The sequence below is a fragment of the Cavia porcellus genome, unplaced genomic scaffold, assembly GCF_034190915.1.
Source record: "Cavia porcellus strain 051 isolate PalLab524CR breed Dunkin Hartley unplaced genomic scaffold, mCavPor4.1 scaffold_1, whole genome shotgun sequence".
NCBI classification, from domain to species: Eukaryota; Metazoa; Chordata; class Mammalia; order Rodentia; family Caviidae; genus Cavia; species Cavia porcellus.
In genome coordinates this window covers 232677133-232700123 of record NW_026947484.1, presented here as the reverse complement: position 1 = coordinate 232700123, position 22991 = coordinate 232677133, and the positions used below count along the sequence as shown (strand labels likewise).

Here is a 22991-nt window from a genome sequence, read left to right as displayed (position 1 = left end):
ATCAAGATTGCTGCTATTCCCTCTCTCTAGGGTCCTATGAGCTAACTCACAGGAAGAACTTCCCACCTCTCAGCTCTTGTGTTACTCAGGATGGCATCTCCAGACTGCCAACACTCCTCACCTGCCCTTCTACATCCATTCCCACAGGGTTGCTGGGCAGAGAACTGCCCACATCTTATGGCCCCGGACATGGGGCCACACTCATTTACCTGGTCTCTGCAGGCTGAGCCCGCAGGGCTATGTCTGGGACTGTTATTTCCTTCAGCCCCCTTCCTGGCTCCTGTCTACAGAGGGCCTTGTGCTGCCTCCAGCACACACCTGAAGTTTAAAGCGGGGCAGAGCTGGGTGTGGTGGTGCACACCTGCGATCCCAGCACCTGGGAGCTGGGGCAAGGTGTTTAAAGCCAGCCTGAGTTACATAGTGTGTTCACTGCCAGTCAGTGCTGTCCAAAGAAAGAAAGAAGGAGAGGGAGGAGGAGGGAGAGACAGGCAGGTGAGCAGAGAAAGGGAAGAGCAGCCTCTCTCCCCCTTCCCCATCCTAACCACACCCAGATGGCTCCGTGAGACTTGCCCGTGACACTCAGAACAATCAGACAACCACCCTGCCCCTACTGGCCCTGACCTTTGAGACCTGAACCCACGCAGTGCCATCATAAATGCCACTGATAGTGATTGGGATGGGGGTGGTGAGGGGCAGAGGGAAGGTAGCTCTGTGCCACCCAGCTCCAGGCTAAGCAGAGTGCGGAGTATGTAGCAGTCGCCACCCCTGATAAGCTCTTTTCTTTCCTGCTTCTCTTCCAGGAAGAACCCCCGTCCCAGGACCCCACCACACTGGCCCTGAGCCTCTGGAACAACATGGTGAGTGGGTGGGGGTGGCTCTCAGAGGAAGAGGCAGCGTTGCCACCAGCACAACGTCCCCAGTGTCCACTGTGCTGACCAGGGCTGTAGGGCACCAGGAAGGCTTCTCAGGCCTAGTGCCAGCCAAGCACTCCCTCTAAGGGTTCAACCTCCTGGTCCCAGGGCTGGTGTTTTGCTTGCCAGGGACAGGCCTGCTGTCCCCAGGGACAGGGCCATTTCCTTAGAGGTTGTATGGGACACCTGCTCTGAGTGGGGCTCTTTGGCAGGGCTCCCCTCTCACCCCTACCCAGCTTTTCCACATACCCAGGCAGCATCATGCAGACTTAAAAGCTCTGAGTAGTGCCTGGAACCAGCATGGACTTCAGAGTGGTAAAGATACGGGTTTTGATCCAAATCCCACCTCTTATTGCTGGGTGGACACAAGATCTCAACTCCCTTCTGCAAAGCCCCAGTCATAGCTGGGCTTGATAGCCACACTTGTAATCCCAGCTGGTCAGGAGACCTGGGCAGGAAAATCTCAAATTCAAGGCCAGACTGAGTAATTTAGCAAGACCTTGACTCAAATGGATCAATAGAGCAATCGATCAATAGATAGATCAATAGATAGCACTGGAGATGTAGCTCAGGGTGAGGCCCTGCATTCAATCCCCTGTACGGGAAAAACAAACTTGATTCTCACCCCTACCCCCTAACCCCACACATCCTGTGTGCAGCTCAGTCCCGGCCCATAGCGAGGACTCTGTGTGTGTTGGCTCTCAGTGCTGGGATGACAGCGGGCCTCCCAGAGCCTGAAGCTGCCCCAGCAATCTCGGGGATTAATTCGTCAGTGCCAGGATGCAATATCAAGGCTCAGGAACTTTCCAGAGAACCAGGCAGCGACCTCGATTTGCCATTTGTTTTTCCCTACCCAAGCTGCCCTATTTTTAGAATCCCAGTGACAAATTTGTTTTTCTTCCCTCTTAGATTGGAACCACTTTATCCCCTCAGCTGGTGTATTAGGCTGAGTACATGAGCAGCCAGTAGAGGACCGAGCAGGCAGGGAGGCGACAGCCCAGCAGCCCCCACAGGAGGGAAGCATCCTGGCCCGCAGACAAGGCACTTGGCTTCTTTGGGCAGGGATGGTTGTTAGTGGACTTGAGCCGAGGGTGGGACATTTCCCAGAGAAGCACTCTGTTGCTGATCTACCGTGTGAGGCAGAGAAAGAATGCCATGCCCTCCAAGCAGGGCTGCCCTCCCACCCACCTCTCAGGCAGAGAAGCCATGGCTCTAGCTCAGCCAAACCTCTGCCCTCCTTCTCCTCCCACATCACATTTCTCCTCACTAACAACTGGCACCTGCAGTGTGCCCTGTGCTGGGAAGGCCAGCTAACCCGAGGAGCCAGGTCAGCGGTCACTCAGCCAGCAAGGTGGGCCAGCTGTGCACTCGAAGGCAACCTGGGCTGCGAGCTCAGAGGGGCTGTGGAGGTGGAATTAGAGGTGACATGTTGAGGTGGGGGACCCAGAGCAGGGGGTATGGAGAAAAGAGTGTGTCAAATGTGGCAGCAGGGGGCAAAGACGGTCAGCCCCACCCAGCAGGCATGAGGAAAAGAGACAGAGAACAAATGAAGTCCTTGGACTCGGGCCTGGAGCATGGTGCGTGTCTCAAGGTGCCGAGGAGGAAGCAGCCATCCTCCCCACACCTGTCCGGAAACCCATAGCACACAGCTTCCCCGGGGGGTTCCTGGAGGCTCCCGCAGCCCAGGAAGAGAGGACTGGAGAGGCACCGAGGGTAACTATTTGCTTAGTTTCCTCTTGGCAAAACACAGGGCTGTCCATGGTGCTGGTAGAACTCACTGACAGTTCCTGCAGGCCACAGTGTCCATCCACGAGTGATCAGCGACAGGTTATGGGAAAAGCACAGGGCGGGGAGTCTGGCTCCTGTCCTGCTTTTGGTTGTTTCTTGAGGCAAGTGGCTTGGTCTTTCTTGGTCCCTACATTTTTTTAACCTGCAAAAAAGGGTATAATGACCTCAGCCAGCCTGAGGGCTACTGAAAAGACTAACGAGTTTGGGGTCCTGCTCCCCGGGACCTGAGGCAGGCAGGGGTCTTTACTCCTTGATTTTTGCTACACTGGCCTTAACTGGGGCCATCCCAGTGAGAGCTGGGCACACCTATCCTGTGCTCACATTTGCAGAGCAGAGCCAGGTGAGAGCTCCTCTAAGGTGGGGAGCAGAGAGTGGACAGTAGGATCACTATGATCATGGAGCCCAGGCCAAACCCTCTGTCCTGACTGCACCTAGGACACACCTGTGGGGAGAAGGATCTCCAGCCCACAGTGCCATATGCCACTGTACACAGGCCGCATAGACCTCTGCCCTCCCCAGCCCATCCCATGACAGGCTGAGCTCAGAGGGCAGGGAAGAAAGGCACCTGCAGTGGTGTGAGTGGCCTCATGGACGGCGCTCCTAGAACTGTCCCACGGTGTGGGCTCCAGGTGTGCAGCTGAGGAGGAGTTAGTGTCTGGGGCAGAGCTCATTCTGGTGCTTTGGGCTGCCACTTCAGTAGTTGCTGAAAATACTGTGCAAAGGTAAGGTTTAAGGGACCCACAGCTAGAAAACTCAAGTCCCAAATCCTTCCAACAATTGCTGACCCAACTTTGTCCAAGTGCCTCTCCAAACGCTAGAGCCATCAGGCAGGATAGGGGATGTGGGAACTGCCCATACTTGAGAAAGAATTAAAGAACTCTACTCCTTGGAGGAATTTTTCTTTTGGTGGCACTGGGGATTGAAGGAAAGCCTCACTCATACTAGGCAAGTGTGCTACCCCTGAGCTATGTCCCAAGGCCCCAAGAGAGGATTTTTGGTAAAAGTCTTCTCTCCTCCCTCATACACTAGCTAATTTTGTAATGGCAAGAAAATGCACGCAGTTAAAGGGCCAGATAAAAGGAGTAAAAGGTAGCCTCCCTGCAGTAAAAAAAAATAGTGCAAGCACCTCTGTGCACAGAATGGGGTGGTGAGGCGAAGAGAGGTTCTTCGAGGTAACCAGGTCATTTTCCGTCTTTGCTGAGGATACAGGGTTGGAGCTGGTGTAAAGGTGACTAGTGGGAAACAGACAGGCATAGGTGACTAACAGATAAGGTGCTTAATAGGAATGGATTTATTGGAGGGAAAATCCATACATTTTCTATTTCTGAGGTCCTTGAGAAATGGGCTCAGTTCTGCCCATTCTATCAGAATCCTTTACAGCTGGTCCTCTCAAGGTTCCTCTCCAGAGTCTCATCAGTTACATTGCTGGAAGGCTGAGGAGAAGCAGCAGCAATCGAGGGGTGAACACACCCTTAGGAGCAGCTCCGGGCACGCTGGGTCACCATCAGAGTAAAACCAAAAGGGGCACTGGGGAGCCCAGTTGCTCCCCAAACCCAGGACTGCTGAGTTGCCACTCCTTTTCCAAATGTGACCTTAATTACACCTCCTTATCTGACTTTCTCCCCATTTGCTGAAAACCATTCTCGTGTTGGGTAAAGGACCCTCCTGACTCCTTGCTGTTGGGGCACAGCTTCTGGCTGAGATACTGCTGGGGGATCTGAAATGCTCATGCCAGACGCAGAATCTGTGATTGAGCCAGGCCAGGGGCGGTGCCCCAGTCAGTGGCTTCCTGCGTTCCCTGTCAAGAGTCCTTCAAAAGAGACATGAGGACAAGGGTGCCACCAGAGCCCAGCACTCTGGACTGCAAAGCTGAGAACCAAACACGAAGCTCTCAAATGCTAGAAAGCACATGCAAAAGAAAATCGGTGAACCTTCAAAGCCATCATGGTATTTGCTTTAATCATTTATGCATGTAGAATGAACATCTTAAATGACCCCCAAACAAAAACAAATGTGCGCCCCAGTTAGAGACATGGGAGTTGACTGACCTAGGCCCCAAACTGGTTCCATTCACAGTTGTATAAACTGAGTCACAGGGGGCTTATTTCCCCTTTGGGCCTGGGTTTATGTTGACACAGGAAGTGGAAAGGATGAGGGGAGGGTGGGCCTTTTGCAAGCCATGGATTGCCCCTTCCTTCCTGTCTCGTTCCACTGTCCAAGGAAATGTGATCAATGAGCCAACTAAAAGTTGGGCAGTGAGAAGCAGGACAAGAAGGTGAGCTGGGCAACTGGCCCCTAAGGGACCAGGAAACTGTGTGACCCACTGGGAGACATTTGCTTGGATCTGGGCACCAGTGTCATAGTCTGCCCTGTTAACTGGGCTCCGTCTCATCCTCTCTGTGTTCAATTTCTCCTACGCACTGTCAGGACTAGGAGGTCCTTCACTGTCAAAACCCCACCAACTCCTCCTAAGCCTTGCGATCAGCAGCAGTTGACTTAGCAGGTCTGGAACCAGGGTTGGAAATTCGTTTGCTCTGAGTTTCCCATGGCACTAACACTGCCATGGCACTAACACTGCTGATCCAAGACCCAAACTCTGAGAAATGCTGGTCAAAGGTACCTTGGGTGACTGATATCTTGGCAAAACTTGTTTGTCTTAAAGGTCCCCTTCTTTTCTAGATGAAGCCAGTGGGACAGAAAGATGAGCCTTTCAGCACAATAGAGAGGAGGCCAATGAAGTGTCCGTCTCAGGTAGGAAGGGCTGGACTGAATGGAGGGAAAAGAGCTACTGGCTGCATGGACTTGGCCGAGAAGAGGCGCCTGTTTTTCTGGGCCTGGACATATTTTTGCATTCAAGGATGCACTAAGGCTGACATCTAAGCACTAGGGGGACCGTTCTAGCTTTGCAGAGGCCTCCCACAGCTGTGGAAGGCACAGGAACAAAGCCAAGGTCCTCCGGTCCCAAACAATGGTCCCACACACTTTCCCTGGGCCTCAAACACCATTTCCAACGCTTCAGAGTGAAGACAGAGGAAGGCATGATGAGTATCCAAGAGGTCTTGAAAGAAGGTCATTTTGGTTATGTCTTAAATCTGTGGCTAACATGTGGTCAGATAAATGAGTCAGAACAGGCTAAACAGGAACAAATAACTTCTACCAATTAATGCTAATCAAAGCATCTGTCTTACTATACAATCAGAAGTATGTTCTTCACCCTACTTCCCTCTTTACTTTGGCTATCAGGCAGCTTAAAATTAAGTTCTCTTCTCATTGACTACTTAGCCTGTTAGCACACAATCTCCCAACTAGAAAAAGCCAGATGTTGACTTGCCTAGGGGACATTTCAAAGCATCAGTATGTTTCTGAATGGGTATCCCAGGCAAGAGAGGCCAGGACACGGCTTGGTGATCATTGAGGGGATGAATGAATGTTGCAAATCAACCAGAGGCATTGCTGGGTGATGAGCACTAATTTTTCAGCAGACAGGTTTCTGGCTCGTGATTATAACCTGCTTGCTGCCTTTTCCTGCAGGAGAGCCCCTACCTGTTCACCTACAGGAACAGCAACTACCAGTCCAGGTTGCTAAAGCGCCAGAGGCAGCACAAGGTAAGAAAAGGTTTTCTGTGATTGCCAAACACTCAGGGGAACCAAGAGCCACTCCCTGCTGCTGACTCTTTGGAAACTTCCATGTGTGCCCCTGGGACAGGTCCAGGCATTTGCAACTCAGTCAGGGCTGGTTGGGGTGGGGAAGGCAGTGAGCATGGTTCCTTTGGTGCTGGGAAGCAGATCTCCCTACCCAAGAAGTACCCGAGACACCAGCTGCTAGGCATTATGGGATTTGGGAGTGTCTGATCCCAATCTGTCATGACTTTAGGCTTCCCAGACCTCTAACAAGTTCATCTGAGACCTTAACCTGAAGCGAATGGTTAGGACAAGGCAGAGAAATGTGGTGAACTCTGGACCACAGAGTATAGAAACCAAAGAAGCCCTCACTTATTCCTATCGGCCCACGGTTATCTCTGTGTCTTGTTGATACTTCCTGTTGAAATTAGGTAGGGTACTCTACTCCTCTGAGGAAGGGACAAACCCTTTAAGGTTGGTGTCTTTGTTCTCATGGACCTGGAGACCTAAGGGGTTGAGTGGGATTTGGTTCTAATCCTCACCCCTCTGTATTTTAGGAAGGACAGTGATATTTAGCCAAGTGGTAGAGGCTTAGTTAGTGGCTTGGGTTTCCATCCTAAGAGACGCAGTGTGAAAGACTTTCTAATATCGTACTAGTAAGGACACACCCAGGGTCAGTGACATAGTGAGTACGGAATCTTGCTCTGGGTTCAAATCCAGACTCTTCCGTTTACTGGCTGAGTCACTCACCAAGACTCTTATCCTCCCATCTGTTGGTTCTTAACCTGGGGAACAATGACACTAATAGTTCTATCAAGTAATGTTGTGAAATTGCAATGAATAAGTTGAACTGTATCTGGCATGCCCTGAGTGCTTTGTGAGTGTTGGAGTTATCATCTGATAAGAGGCAGTCATACATTCATTTGGGGTATACTCATTAAGCATCTGCTGAGTCCTTCTAGGATACAAGCTCAAGGGAAAACTCAGGGTCAGTGCCCAGTAACTATTTGTTGAATGAATAAATGGAATGCTAGATGGATTCAAGGCAGAGGGAGTAAAAAGAAATGAGATACATTTCTTGTCCCAAGCAACTCAGGCTGGTAACACATAAGGCAACTAGTAATTATCGAGCAATGTAATAAGTACTATAATTAAAGCTTTCATAGGTATTCTGAGAGCACAGAGAAGAGGAAGGTTTCCTAAGGCTGGATACCCATGACCTCAGCCTTTGAAGATAGGTTTGAGCCAAGTAGATGGAAGGGTAAGAAAATGGAAAGAGGAAAAGGACAGAGAGAGAGAGAGAGAGAGAGAGAGAGAGAGAGAGAGAGAGAGAGAGAACGGGTGAATGTGTGGCCAGGGACTTGGAGGAGTTTGGTTAGGGTCTAAGTTTAGAGAGCTATTGGGCTATGTATGGGAAAATGGACTCAGGGTTTAAGTTGATACAGAGGAGTAATTTATTTGTTCAACCCACAAGTACTTGTTGAGCATCTACTATGCCAGATACCATTCTAGGCTGTATAATAACAGACAATAGTAGCAGACAAAAATGCCCGGCTGCAACGAGGATTTGGGAGGGGAATCCCATAGCGACATCCTGCCAGGAGAGGCCACTCTGAAATGACCAGAAAGTGGAGGAGACCCACAGATTGAGAATGGTGATGTTGGTGAGAGGTGCCATGTTTCAGGGCAGAAAGAGCAAAGGTCTGAACTTGGGCTAAGAGAGAGGAGGGGACAGACCAGGGAACAGTGGCATACTAGGACTGAAGGGGTGAAGAAATTTTTGAAAGCATCCCAGGGTTTGATTTTTATCTTCAGTGATATTTTTTCAACATAGAGGGCCACTTCTCAGCCAGTTTCCAATGTAGTGCGATCCATTTCTTCTTATTTCTCTTATTTTCATTTCTTCTTTCATTTCAGGAGAGAGAAGGGACGGAAATCAGATGTCCCGACAAGGACCCTTCCGACTCCACTCCCACCTCAGGTACACATGTGCATTCACTGATTCTTTAAACTCACTCAAGAAGTAAAATTCTCCAAAACAGAGCAACCTTAAGAGGGCAAGGGGTTTCTGCACAATCTGAAACACGCCAGCAGGACTCTTCAAGGACAACAGAAATAGCTCGGCATGTGTGTCATGAGGCTGTGCTTGTGTGTGATTATTCTTCAAAGAAAATAGAGAATCATGATCAGAAAGCATTTGAGTATTGACCCCCTATCACGCATGTTGTGTATGATGCTAGCTGAGCTAACTGATGTCATTGTCCCTGCCTTGAAGGCTTGAAGGTTGAACTGTTCTTCAAAAGAAGCAAAATTCCTCCCAACAGAAAGCAAAATAGCCAGTCTAGAATCCTGGTCCAGGGTACTCAGAGTTCCACAGACAGAAAAATACCCCAGCTCTGCACGTTACTCCCCCTTGGGATTTCTAAAACATGTCTTTCAGATTGACAGTGATGGAAATCTAAGCTAGCAAACTTTCCAGACAGAGACTGCTTGAGGGCTGTCCTTTTGCTCCCAGGAAAGTGGTCTGGAAGCAGTGGCATTGTGCATGTGACCTGTGTGGCTGTGGAGAGTCACAGGAGATTCATGGTGATCCACAGAACTCACAGAGTCAGTGACACAGGTTGCTTTACTTGGTCCTGGAGGGTGACAGGATATGTTCATCCATTAGAGGATTGTTAGGTGTCTCCTATGTGTGCCTTCCAGGAGTTTGTATTCTAGTTGATCTATTACTACTCACGGCCTCAAGATTATATGTTAAAAGACAGGAAAATTAAGTTTAAAGCTGTCACATGACTACATGGATGAAAAATCTTTGTAGTCAGATTGTGATCTTGTGCTGTGAGTAGAGCAGATAGATGCCCTGATGAGCTCACCTTTCACACATGTCTTACCTTTGAACACTCAAATGATGGGTATCTAACTGAAAAATTTTCTCATCTAAACTTTGATCTAAAACCGACGCTGGTTCTAAGCTGCAGGGATGGGCTACACGATTGCATCTGATCTGTTTTCTGTTGCTATCACATGATACCTAAAGCAGGGTACCTATAGAGAAAAGAGGTCTATTTAGATCGCAGTTGTAGAGGCTGAATATCCCATGTCAGGTGATATCCCTCTTGACGGGGTTATAACATAGTGGAGACTAGGAAGGGAATTTGTCTTGTGCAGAAGGGGACAGGTTTGTGGGTTGTCTTTGGTTTATTATGTCCCCCTCTGCTAAGATGTAACTCACTTTGGGACACCAACATTAACCCTTTTGAAGAGCAGGCACCTGCTCTGTTCACCCTGCGTTATAAGCTTCCTCTCTTAAGAACTCCACCACCTCACTGAGAAACAATTCTCAGCGCTTGCACGACACAGAAGTGACAAAGATCTTATAGTTATATGCAGTTTAGTCTTTAAGACTTCTGTCTCTTGTTTCATTGCCTTGGGCTAGATTACCAGCTGGACTTTAACAGCAAAAATAGATGATCAGCTTCCTATGTAGGTCTCCCTGCAGTAAAATCTCTTACTCAAAGATACAGCTATAGATATATGTGTATATAGATGTGTGTACTGAGACAGAGACATAAAATATCAATCTGAATGTTTTAATAGCCGTACTGTTTATAGTGAAATCATATCCATTTCTTTTTAATCTTATCATTCTGGAACATTGATCAGAGTATTTTGCAATCTGTCCAGATTATGTTTTTGTCATAACAACCAATCCATTAGAATATATCTCAATATCTAAAAACTAGATAAAAGGAGAATCTCTTGTTTACTCCGTGATGATTATTGTATGTATTGGCACTTGAAGATGCAAAATGAAGAAATCTCAAGGCCTTGGGAGCTGGGATATCTGGTGATGGAGCTGTCTAAGTAAGCAGAGTTAAGCCTTCCCAAGCTAACCAAGGTGGCATAGGACTAAAACACTCCTGGTTTCCAAATGGGGACGTACACATCAATAACTGTGCTAAGTCTCCCCTGAAAAGTTACCCCAACCAAATGAATGATAATGAAATTGATCTATAATTAGGGTTCAAACCACACTTGTGACTGATGAGAAAGGACAAAAGTCTTAGCAAAGGGCCACATTATTATTTCCTTTGATAACTGTCATGTTTCTAGTGAGTTCTTTCCCTCTCCTGGATACTGTATTTGCAATTTCCAATCAAAACAAAGGAATTTGATATGTATCAGAGCTGGTCATCTCATTTTGATACCTTGGCACATGATAGGAGCCCAATAATGTTTAGTGAATGGTTGGATTACAGGGCTGGGCATTTCTAATTCATCAAATCACTTCTAAGGGTTGAAACAGATCTTAAAATCATCCAATCAAAATGTCTCCCATTAAAACCATTTTTCACTAAGACTACCTTATCAATTAACTATTTCACCCTCAGAATGATTTTCGAAAACCTCTTTTCCAGTGTTTCCCTCAGTCCACAGACACAGGAATCTATACATCCCTGAGAGTGATATTTCACCCCACACCAGGTCTCTGTATCCCAGGGGCCTTGTTCTTATCACAGTTGTGAGCTCACAGGTGATGAGCCTGGTTGCCTGTCCTGCATGCTTTGGGGATGACATGGAGAGAGCTGATATAAATAATTCACTTGATAACCAATTAGAGTTTGGTGGTTAAAAAAACATAAAAGCTTGTACGGTCAGGGGACATGCGCAGTTAGCCAAGTACCAGCTGTTGTGGGCTTCACAACTTTGTGATCACTTGCATCAACATTTCATGTTACTAGCTAGTATTTCTACCTCACAGAATCTGGATAACTTAAACATATGCTGGGCTTGGCATAGTGGCGCATGCCTATAATCCCAGAACTCAGGAGGCTGAGGCAGGAGAATTGTTGTGAGTTCAGGACCAGGCTGGGCTACAAGGTGAGCTTAAGGCCAGCCTGAACTGCATAACAAGAGCCTATCTCAAAAAGACAGAAAAAAAAATTGCTGAGTTGAGTAGCTGACTTGAGGTATCCCAGTGAGAAAAGAAATGGCTTTGTCAAAGGAGGGGAGATGCAGAGTGGGAAGGGATGTGGTGTGTTGGCCATCTACAGATGTTGGCTATCTTGAAGTAAGTCTCTAAATCCACACAGAGGGAAAGACTCACAGATTTTGAGAACAGGGATCCACAAAGCAATTATGTGCCACTGTCACCAATAGTATAAACCAGAATGGTTTGTTTATTTATTGTGAGCCCTCGATTCCTATCTAAGCTTCCAATATCATTATTTGACCCATTAGCTACATTGTGCTCTCTAAAAAACTAATATAAAAGCATCCACATTAAACCAGGCACCGTGGCATATAGTACCTGTAGCCCCATTGCTCTGGAACACCAAATCAGGGAACACAGGCTGGGCAACTTAGCAATTTAATGAGAATCTGTCTCAAAATAGGAAGGAGGGGGATTAGGGATATAGCTCAGCATGAAGGCCTGGATTCAATCCCCACTGCTCCTACAGTGTACAAAGTGCATATTTATATAAACTCCAAAGGTAGAAACAAGGTCCTAGTCATGTGCCAGCAAGTTGCCATCATGGTGGAAGTGTTTTCACAAGTCCTTAAGATCAGAGAGCAAACGGGTTGGGCATCACCAATCAATAATCAAAACAGTTGGGTTTTCCCATTTCAGTCCCAGATAGTTTAAATTGTTCAGTTACATAAGACTTTGCATTAGCATTCCAAACATTTCTCCTGGGATTAGCTTTTAGAACATGGAGCATTTCCCCATTTCATACTCAAGCACACAGATTTCCTCCCCTTGAAGATGCCTCATCAGAGCTCACTCTGATGGCCTTTTGATAAGAGGTTCCTTCCATAGAAATCTTGTGCGCAATGATATGTTTATCAATTTATTTCATGATAGTGGACAATTTGTACCAGATAATGTTTGGCTAATCAAGTCCCAGGAGTTTAATCTTATCTCTAAATAGTTCTTTTGCTAAAGAGAGCAATTGCTAAAGTTCTTTGCTATATGAGGTATGGTAGAGAAATACAATGATACTTTCCATGAATTCCCCTCAAGTTACTCCCCGCTGTTTTGAACACACACGGCCTATCTTCTTGCCACTTGCTGAAGTGGTACTAGAAGTCTTCTCCTGGGAGTGTCTTTAATTTCATGATTGTGGTGATGAATAGATTCAAAACAGTCCTCTTCTGTGATCATTTTGGGCCAGAGCCGAAAGTTGCAGGGTGCCAGATCCCTAGAATAAAGTGGGTGAGGTCACACCATCACATGTTGTATGAGCCTGCCTTTCTGTAGGATGGCACTCAGCAGCAGCATTCATTGGAATTTGTGTCACCTGTCATAAAGACACCAAGGAGGACATCCAGAGTGCTTCAGAAAGTAGCCAGACCGATGGAATACATTTGTCTGAAGTGAGGGAAAGTGTTTGAGGGAGATTAACGGCAATGTCTCTTTTACTGTACCAAAAAAATATTTTCTATTTGAACACACACATACCTGTTGATCACCCTTTGTATTTAAACTGTCTTTGTCATACATGACAACATTCACAAATCTCAAATCATGATCTATAGAATGTTAGACCGATCCCGTGCATCTGAGCTCTAATTTAGTAGTAAAATCTAGGTAAGTCAATTCTTCTCCACTTATTTCATTCAGTTTATTATCTTTTGCTAAGAATCCACCTGAACATCAAGCTGGAAAACTCCTCTTCCAGAAACACGTATTTACACATATACTCACTGTTATGGTTTAGGTCTAAAATGTCCCCCAAGATTCTAATCTGTGTGGGGGTGACTGGATCATGGGCATGGATTCACCCGTAGATGAGTAGAGAGATGTGCTATTAGGTGGATCCCTGGGACCGTGACCCAGATGGATTTATTCTTATTCCTGGCTCCTCTCCTCTCTCTCTCTTCCCTGGCCTCTGGGAACTGTTCACCTTTTCCTCTGCCTTGCTCCCCTCACATCCTGTTTGCTTTGGGGCCAGCCAGCCAGCCATGGGCTGATAACTTGAACCAAAATAAACCTCTCCTCCTCTAAGTTGTGAATATTGGATACTGTGCCCCAGGGATGGAGAAGTGACCAAGCGCACACAGGGCAAGAGACTTAGCTTTGCGTGTGTGCATGTACATTGGTGTTTCTGCTCTTTTCCACTACAAACTTAGGAGACAGGAATGGTCAGTTTCAGCTAGCTTTTTTTAGAAACCATAATAATAAAGCTTTTGAAGCAAATCTGCCGTCTCTTCCACATTTTACCAGCCCCAAAGATTTCCCCTAACCTTTGCGCGCCAGAGAGTGTTCAGAGAATTTACTCTATTATGGCAGTAAGAATGTGGTGATTGACTGTCATCAGTGGGAGCTAAAATAAACCCCTCGGGAAGGCAGGGAAGAGGGTGTCATTTTCCACTTTTGTTTCCTTTTTTACCCATAGCCTGATTTCTTGAAGAAGGGGTCATCTTAGCATCCTCATGCTTAGCCCTGTAAACGTGTGCTAATGTGTGCAGCTGGCTTTATGATTTGATATTGTTCTTCTAACTATGTCGTGTAGCTGTGGAAGCCTGGGAAGGGCCAAGCAGGCTACTATCATGTGGAAGTGTGTGTGTGTGTGTGTGTGTGTGTGTGTGTGTGTGTGTACATGTATGAGTGTGCATGCCTTTGGAGGACAGACACCCCATATACCTTATGGCTCCAGAATCTAAAAAGGCAAAGCTACAAACACAGCATCAGACTTTGTAGGGCTAGGTCCACTTGTATGAGCTCATAGGCACACACAGGGTAAGTGGCTCTAGGTTTCTACAGGTGCAGAAACAAACCACAGCCACAGCTTTAGAATAAAAAGGTGTCTCTATTAGTAGTTCTTAAAATGTGGTACCCAGACTGGACTGGCAGTATCAGCAGGAGCTAGGAATTTATTAGACATGCAAGTCCTTGGACCCCACCTTAGACCTACTGACTCAGAAGCTCGGAGGGCAGCCATCTGTGTTTTTACAAGCTCTCCTGCAGACAGATGCATAATCAAGTTTGAGGACTGCTATCTATATATCTTGCATACATATACTCACAACTAAGTATGTGTCATTTTGCCTCCTTTTGTAGGAAGTGGTAGGGACTTTTTCAGTGGAGCTAATGGTCAGTCGGATAGCAGGTCCCCCTCTGCAGGCATTATAGAAACAGGTGGGCAAGAGGTCTCTGAAGACCTAGAGATCCCTCTGAACACCTTCCCAAGGGGAGCATGGCTTCCCAAGCAAGTGTAAATGCTGGTCAACTGTGATTTGGGTGTTGCTGAATGCTGTGGGTTATATGGAGCCCACCTGTGTTGAAAGCGTCTTCTGTGATTCACTGCAGGTGCTACAGGTTGTCTTGGCAAAGAAAGCCATCAAGAAGTCCTCCTGAAGACAGATTTTCTTTGTCCATCTTAAACAATGGTCCACTGTAGCGATGGGCTTCTTTCTCCTAGGTGGCCACTGCCTGAAGCAAACTCTGTACTAGGCTTCTTGCAAGGCAGGAAAGCTATTTGAGCAATTTAGTGTGCAACATCATACCACTAAGGACAGTGGAAGGCACATGTGGGAACCATGGCAAAGTCAGGATGGCCTGGGCGAAGGGAGGTAAACTCATGGCTTGAGGGACTGAACTATACATGGCAAGAAACTGCAGACATAGTGCTCAGAACGCATCTGGATTCATGCTGACATATGTTAGCATATGTCAGGACTAGTATATGCAAATAATTACATATATGACAATTGTCACGCTAATCTCCAAACTTCTTAGGTAGGAAAGGCCTGTGGCCCGAACCTACCTTTTTGCTGTTGCTAATATTGTTAGCCTTCTTCATGTGGCCTCCCCTTAAGCCGACAGTACAACTCGCTGTGCTCTATAGACATTGTGTGCTGTCCTCTGGCCATCACTGCCTCGGCTTCCTGCCATGCCTCGCCATTTCCGGGGGACTAATTCAAATGCCATCTTCTCCCCGAAAGGTTCTGACACTGCCTCTGCCACACCCCAAGGGGGACTCCTTCCAGCTCTAAGTGGTCCATCACTTTGTGCGTCTGGCAGCAATCACCAGGCTAGGAATTATTACAACTAGAGATGCCTCTCCTTATAGAGTCCCTTAGCCAATGAGTTTCCGAAAGGCCTGTCCATTTCTGGTCACTGTCGCGTAAGCACCCAGCCACTGCTGGTTTCAGGGTGTGTGTTGCAGGAATAGCTGTTTAATCATGTCACAGAATGTGTTTAAGTTCAAGTTAATAAAAAATTAGAGCCAGAATGTGGGAAACAAGTTGGTGGTTCCTCAAAAGTTAAACATAGGATTATCATCTGACTTGCCAGTTCTACTTTGAGGTACATACCCCAAATAATTAAAAGGGGTTCAGGTGAGTAGTTGTATACAGATGTTCACAGCAGTACTATTCATGATCACCAAAAGTTGGAAACTACTCTAATGCCCATCAATGGATAAATGGATAAAAATGTGATAGATCCATTCGTACAGTGTTATATTATTCAGTTAAATGAACAAAATATCGATATATGCTCTAGTATGGTTGAACTTTGCAAGTATTATGCAAAGTAGAAGCCAGGCAGAAAAGGACACATATTACACAATCTCTTTATGTAAAATATACATTCTGAGTAAGCCCGTAGAGACACTAGGTAAGTACTAGTTTCTGGGGCAGAGGGGCTGTGAAATGATTGCTTAATGGGCGTAGGGTCTCTTTTGGGAGCAACGAAAATGTTTAGGACCAGACAGTGTTGATGGTTGTACAACACTGTGATTTCACTAACTGCCTCTGAATTGTTTACCTTAAATTATTAATTTTGTGTTATGCAACTTTTACCTTAGCTAAAAATTTCACTGGTTGTAAATGTATTTCCCTCCTCACTTTGGCAAAACCAAGCAGGTCTTTTACAGGACAATGCAATATTTTATCCCAACCATCACCAGATCCTAGAATAGATTAAGTGTTGGTTGCAGCAGAATTCCTTCCTTCCTTGCAAGTTGCCTTGCCAAGGCCTGTCTCTTGCCTGTTACACCTGGCATCACCCACAAATCATGAGACTGGCAGGTGAGCACCCTGGCTGCTGCGATGGAGTTGTCAGGACAGGATGGGCTCTTCCTGTGTTTTGTCCAGGGTGTACGGCTACTGAGACTGACTCTCCACTTGCCTAGACAATGCTCACTGGTTTTGGGGGACCTAGATCCAGGGCTTTCCTGAACCCCCACTTTCCATTCACTCCAGTTTGCATTCTCAGTTCACAGGCTAAAGCCAGCTGACATCAAGGTCATCGGTGCCTTAGGCGACTCTCTCACAGTAAGTTGCTCTGATTGTAGAAGGAAGATGCGGGGGAGTTTGATGAAATGAGATACAGGGGAAAGCGAGAGGCTTTGCTCCTCACTCTGAAATGCTGCCATATGAGGCCTTGATCTCCAGGTCCCCCATCTCCGCCCTGCCACCTCAGCATCCAGCAGTCCTTTCCTCCATGCTAGCCAACTTGTTTCTCTCCCAGTGCCGGATCTGGAGGGGCCCTCAAGGTAGCATGATTGACAGAAGTACCCCCCCTGCATCATCCAGCCCACCAGTCGTGGGATTTTGCTGGCCAGGTCAGCTGGCTTTAATATAGGAAATCTTTCAAGACCTGGTGCTGTGTTTTGTCTACAGAGAAAAACTAAAGGAAGGTACCAGTGAGAGAAAGAAGAGATGCTGGGACAGAAATGAGTGCGATGTGGGGGAGGAAGCAGGAGCCAGTGGAAGAGAGGGGGGCCCCCTAAGGTTACCAAGTTCACATTGCAGGTGCCCCATTGCTGAGACCCCAGACTTTACAAAGATCAATGACAGAATGAGGTCTTTACCGTGCATGGGGTTGGGGATAGGGTTGCCCAGAGGTTTCTAGACACAAACTTCCATTCTCTAGTCACTCATTATAGAGCCAAGCTGCTGCCCCTGGGTCAGCTGAACCCAGGTCTCCAGCTGGGTCCTCCCCAAGGACTGGCTGACATTTTTTATGTCTGCAGCCTATTCACAGTGACATTTGCACACTTTGTATTCTTATGATAAAACTTTCCTTACATTCTGACAAGGAAGTTTCCCTCTCTCTGGCTTGGAACTGCTGAAGCCAGCAGAACTCAGAGTTCCAGACCCTGAGTGTGGATCCTACCCCTGTGCTGCAGAGGCCTCCTCCATGGCCCTCAGCAGCCACTCACCCAAAGGTCCTACTGCTGAGACCTTCCAGGAAGGACTGGCAGGCTGGTCCTGGCACAAGCAGCTCATCCTCCTCACTTCCTGTTCCCTCAATCCCCTGGTCTCCTAGAACATGCTGTCAGGATAAGGAAGCATCCAGAACCACACAGCTGCTCAGGACTTCCTGGGAGAGCAGCAGTTTTGAGTGTGATGCACCTAGGAGGTGGCAGAAGAATTGGGTACCATGGCGTGGGGGGGTCACAGCTGGCTGGTGGGGAGCAGTCATCAGCACGCCCTTTAGAATAGCTCTTTATAGAAATAATATGCTTCAGGCAAGGGATGTAAGACTGTAGTGTGTGACCCAACCTAAAATCCCAGCACTCAGGAGGCTGAGACGGGAGAAATGTCAAGTTTGAGCCCAGCTTGGACTACACAGAACGCGTCTCAAAAATAAAACAAAAACCCTCTGCTTACTTCAACTGGATACTAAGTGTACAGGATTTCATGTTATTCCTATTTTTAATAATGAGATGTTTCCTTTTATAATATATGCTATAACTTTTTAACATGGGAAACACAGGACCCTAAAATAAGTCCTTTTGAAAGTACCTGGCCAGGACATGGACGTGGGTCTTCCGGTCGATCTGGGGCTGGGGACCCCAGGGAAACCCCTCCTGTGGTTTCTTTTCAGGCAGGCAATGGCGCTGGGTCCAGGCCTGGGAACATCCTGGATGTCCTGACTGAGTACCGAGGCCTGTCCTGGAGGTGAGTTTCCCTTGAACCTTCTAAACAATAATACCTCAAGAAACGGGTAGACCAGTAGTTTTTTCCCATGATCCACTTCCAGGTTCAGTTTGTAAAAGGCATTTATCAGCTTCCCCAAACCACTGCATTCTCTAAGCAGGAGGTGAGACCTGAACAGGAGCAGTTTGGGGTGGGGTAGGGGAAAACTATACGCATGTTCAGTTGAAAGCACTTCTCGCCCTTACATTTCTCCATCTGTGACATAATCTCAGAAGGAGTCAGTGGCCTAATGATGAACATGTCTTGGCCTTTGGAACCAGAGTTGTATTTGAATGCCCAGCTCTGTGACACTGGACAGGTTACTTAGTTCTCTGAGCTTATCTCCTCATCTTAGATGCAGGGAAAATATTGTCTGAGAACTGATGGAGATGGGACTGCCTGACACAAGCAGATCTAAATGGGAGCTGGCATTTACAGAGCAAGAAATAAGACGGAGAGGATAAAGGTCACCAAGGTCACATAGCCAGATGTTAAAAGAACAAGCAGCACCGCAGATGGTTCCTGACGCCAGTCTGGGGCATTGCCCGGTCATGTATTGCTGCAAGCAGGCGGATTCCTGCTCTGTTTATGATCCAGCTGCAGCTGTAAGCTGCATGGGTCAGGTCCCCACCATGTGTTGAAAGGCTAACCTGGCCACCTTTGGAGCTTCCTGGGCCTGGTATGGGGTGTGTCCACCTCACACAGCTTTAGCCAGAGTGACAGTAGAAGCCTGTCATCTACTGGCATGTCGCTGCACAGAGTTAAACCCCAAAACTTTGGGAAACTTCTAGGTCAGTGGTGGCAAACCTATGGCATGCGTGCTGCAGTCAGCTGGTTTATTATCATGGAGAACTTTGAAAGGTTTGGCATCACTGTTTTAGGTGTTCCCGGGCAGGTTGGCACAGCACAAAGGGATGCAGAAAAGCAGATTCCAGTCAACTCTGGACTGCTGAATATTTTCATCACTAGAAGCCCAGCCTTAGCGTTCTAAGATTTGCAACCTTTGATTTATCTAGAATTTTAGCATTGATTGGGGGAACTGCTAACTTCTAGAAGATGCCTTTCTAAAAATGGCTTTTTCTAACCAAACAAAAAGAGCAGGCCAAAACAAACAACCCCATTTTTCACTGCTAGTAATAATGCACAGCTGTGAATTGGGGTGGGGGCTGCCCAAAGGGTCACTCTGACTCTGGAAGGCTGAGTGCAAAGGACTTAGTTCCCCCTCCCCCAGTGTCACAGATTAAAGGAAGAGAAAAATGAAGGGGAAAGAAAAGCAGCCATGACCATTTAACCAGCAGTTTTGTTAGGCGGTTCCAGCGTGCAGGTAGAGAGGAGCGGGGCTGTTGTATTGCGGTTTGCTTTTTTTGCCGAAATGATCAAAATGATCGAGAAAGAGCAAACCCTATAGGCTGCCGCAGAAAGATTTCCCTTGATCATGTCTGAGGTGCTCTGCCGTTGCTGACATTCTTAACCTTCGTTTTCTTTCTTGGTTCCCACAAACAGTATCGGTGGCGACCACAACATCAGCTCGGTGACCACGCTGCCCAGTGAGTATGCGTGCAGGGTGGGTGGGTGGAGGGGGAAGGGGGGGGGGGTCAGCTGTGGCGCATGCGCACGTGGGGCAGGCTGCAGGGCACAGCTGTGCCTGTAGGAGGCGCTGCTTCTCTGGGGCTCCCCCGCCCCAGGCTCTGCTCCCCAAGCTGGATTAAAGCCTTAGATATGGAGTAGTGGGGGTGGAGTGGAGGTGCGGTGGGGGGAGTGTTGTTGCTTTTAAAAGAAATCGACCTTGTCCAACGAGGAAGAAAGAGGGAAGGGTTTAAACTCTTAAGAGCAAGTCACTAAAACACACACACACACACACACACACACACACACACACACACACACCATTCAGACAAAAGAACAGGGCTTTGCCTGTCATTCTGAGCAAAGCACGCATCTGGAAGGCGGCTATAAACACAGACAGTGGGCTACTTAGCTGTCACTGCTCACAACATGGTGTTCAGTGTGTCACAGCTGCAGGACACAAAGTTACCAGTGATCAGGTTTTTTCAACATAGCTGTATTTGGGGCTCCACAGCATTTTCCTCAATCTTATCAGCAACAGCCTCTTGGGATTTTTAAAAACCTGTCTACATTCTCTGAAGGGTCCAGTCTTATTAAACCTTCTTTTTCCCCATTACTGGGGATTCAACCCAAGGGACACTGAGCATGTCCCTAGCTCTTTTTATTTATTTTGAGATAAGGTCTTGCTACATTGCTCAGGCTGGCCTTCCTCACGAGGCCTCCCTGAGAGCCAGGATTCCAGGTGTGCACCGCCCCATCATTTTATTCTCCTCAGTATAGGTACATCACAGGGCTGCCCCCTAACATGCATCTGCAGAAGATGTCAACATTGAATTCTTCCCTCTGAAAATCTTCTGGCCAATAATTTTGCCTGAAAGGAGTTTAATTTGTCTCATTCTCTTTAACTTTTCGGGTATATATCTATCCCTTTGTCACAAAGACTTTGATGATAGGGAAGCTTAATCTCCCCAGAGGGCAGAGCTGATTCAGCTTCACATTTGCTGTCTGTTTGGATTATTGGCAAGTTGTGTAGTATTTAAATCGGTACAGTTCTACTCCACAAGTACTGCCTGTCCTATTTGTTTCTAGTTCTCCACACAAGAGCTATAAATAAGCTATTTAACTATTGCTGAGAAATAGTTTGGGAGGCTTTTATGTGTGTGATGAATTTGGCTTTGAGATGGCCTAGCATATGGGCTTTCTCATTCCCAGGCCATTACTGTAGATGAGATATTTAGAAATGATCTGGCTCAAGATCTTCCACCATAGTGATTTGCAAATGGCCGAGGCAGTATTAGCCCTCTGGTGAAGTCCCCTGACTCACTTAGCCCTGGGGAATGGTGGTATTCAGACTCTTTGCTAGAGAGGTGAAAACCATTTGAGTCTATGGGCCAGAAAACCGGGGTAGGAGGGGAAATAACTACATGAAAATGTGTGCAAATTTATGAGGATGTAAAGGTCAGAACAAAATTTTTGCCCAACACCCTGTGCAAATGTAATCCAGTGCTGGATGCTTGGGGAATAAAATAAAGGTCTGATGGTATCACTTAAATCTCTTTGGGGGCGTGGCTCACTAAACATAGACACAAGAAGAGATAATTATAACCAGGCATGAAGCTTAGGGAAAAGGAGAAGACTGTGAACACTGTCTTCTGAAAAGGAGCTCCAAGAACTGCATTCCATCCAGTAAGGGAAGGGGATGGAATGTTCTTGGCAGAGATCACTGAATGTACCTGCAAGTCCTTGCCTGATCCAGTGTAGAATTCATTTTGGTGATATTCCTGCCAAACAGCTGGATAGCCAGTGTTCAGTGGGACGGGGAATCCACCACCTCCTAGGACAAACCATTTTCAGATCTGATTCTGCAGTTCTTTTATTGATTGAGTTAATAGCAGATACAGTTTTAATCCATTAGCACAGTGTCCTCAGTGCCACAGAACTGAGTCCAGTCCACCTGTGTTGAGCAGACCTTGCAGCAGTTCTTGGCTCTGGAAAGCGTCCTGCTTGGTGAGATGAAGCCCTAAAGTTCTGGCTATCCCCTGGCCCTCTCAGTAGACTGTGGGACACAGGAAAATGCCCTGCGTTGGGGCTGAGACATCAGAGTTCTAACTGAGGGTTCCGTTCTCAGTGACTATATGATGTTGAACAATTTTTCTATCCTGGCTAACCTTTATTTTATTCCTGGTATTCTGATTATTCCTAATTTAGGTCATAAATGTTTATTGAGAGTATGTGAAGTCTTTATACAGATCTTTCTCTAAGGAGTTCTTGGCCAAGTTGCAGAAATGAAAAGTCAAGTGTAGAGCCAGTGGAGGAATGGCCAATAAATGAAATAACTTAGATGAAATGGGCAAAGGAATCCTAAAAAGATACGAACTACTAAAATGAAATCAATCAGAAATGTGTGGGAAGGATGGCACATTCTGTAATCTCAGCTACTTGGGAGGCTGAGGGAGGAGGATCACAAATTCAAGGCTAGTGTGAGGAACTTGGCAAGACCCTGTATCAAAATTTAAAATAATACAAAACTGGAGCTGTGGCTCAGTGTTTGCCTGGGTTCAGTCCCAGGTAACATGGGAAGGGGATTTAGAATAGGTATGTAGATACAGAGATTAAATTAATAATTTTAGAATTTCCCAGCCTCCCTCAGCCAAGCTTTTCTGGTATCATTGGTAAACTCTACCAAACATTAGTACCAGTTACCAGTTTATGGCAAACCTTTCCCAAAATAAGAGGAAATACTTCCCAATTCACTCTAATGAGTTTTACCCTGATACCAAAAGAAAACTACAGATTAATCTCCTAGGAATATGAACACAGAAATCCTTGAGAAATACTATCAAATTAAATCTAGCAATTTTTAAAAAAGAATATCTTATTACCAAGTGCAATTTAGGCCAAGAATACAAAGTTTTAAAATACGGAAGTCAACTAATGTTATATACTATATACATAGAATAAAGGACAAAACCACAGGATCATTTCAATGGACCAGAAAGGGCAGTTAATAGAATCTAATGCTGCTTCAAGATGAAAACATGCAATAAAGAGGAACAGGGAGGGGGGGTGGGGAGTCCTCAGTCTGATAAAAGGCGTTAGCTAAAAGCCTGCAGATCACACATTTCCTGGTGAGAGGTGATGACTGCTGCCTCCTCTGAGACAGAAAAGATG

The 22991-nt window shown here is 46.6% G+C and overlaps 1 protein-coding gene across 3 annotated transcripts in view; it reads left to right on the top strand.

Moving 5' to 3' along the window:
- Window positions 1–22991, top strand: part of Plb1 (phospholipase B1) — a 118130-nt gene that overhangs the window by 35114 nt on the left and 60025 nt on the right. For all 3 annotated transcript variants that reach the window (XM_063257967.1, XM_013155695.3, NM_001173028.1), the window contains 7 exon segments: window positions 801–857; window positions 5379–5450; window positions 6231–6305; window positions 8238–8301; window positions 16546–16604; window positions 18163–18236; window positions 19758–19801. In XM_063257967.1, coding sequence (XP_063114037.1) covers window positions 801–857; window positions 5379–5450; window positions 6231–6305; window positions 8238–8301; window positions 16546–16604; window positions 18163–18236; window positions 19758–19801 — 445 coding nt within the window.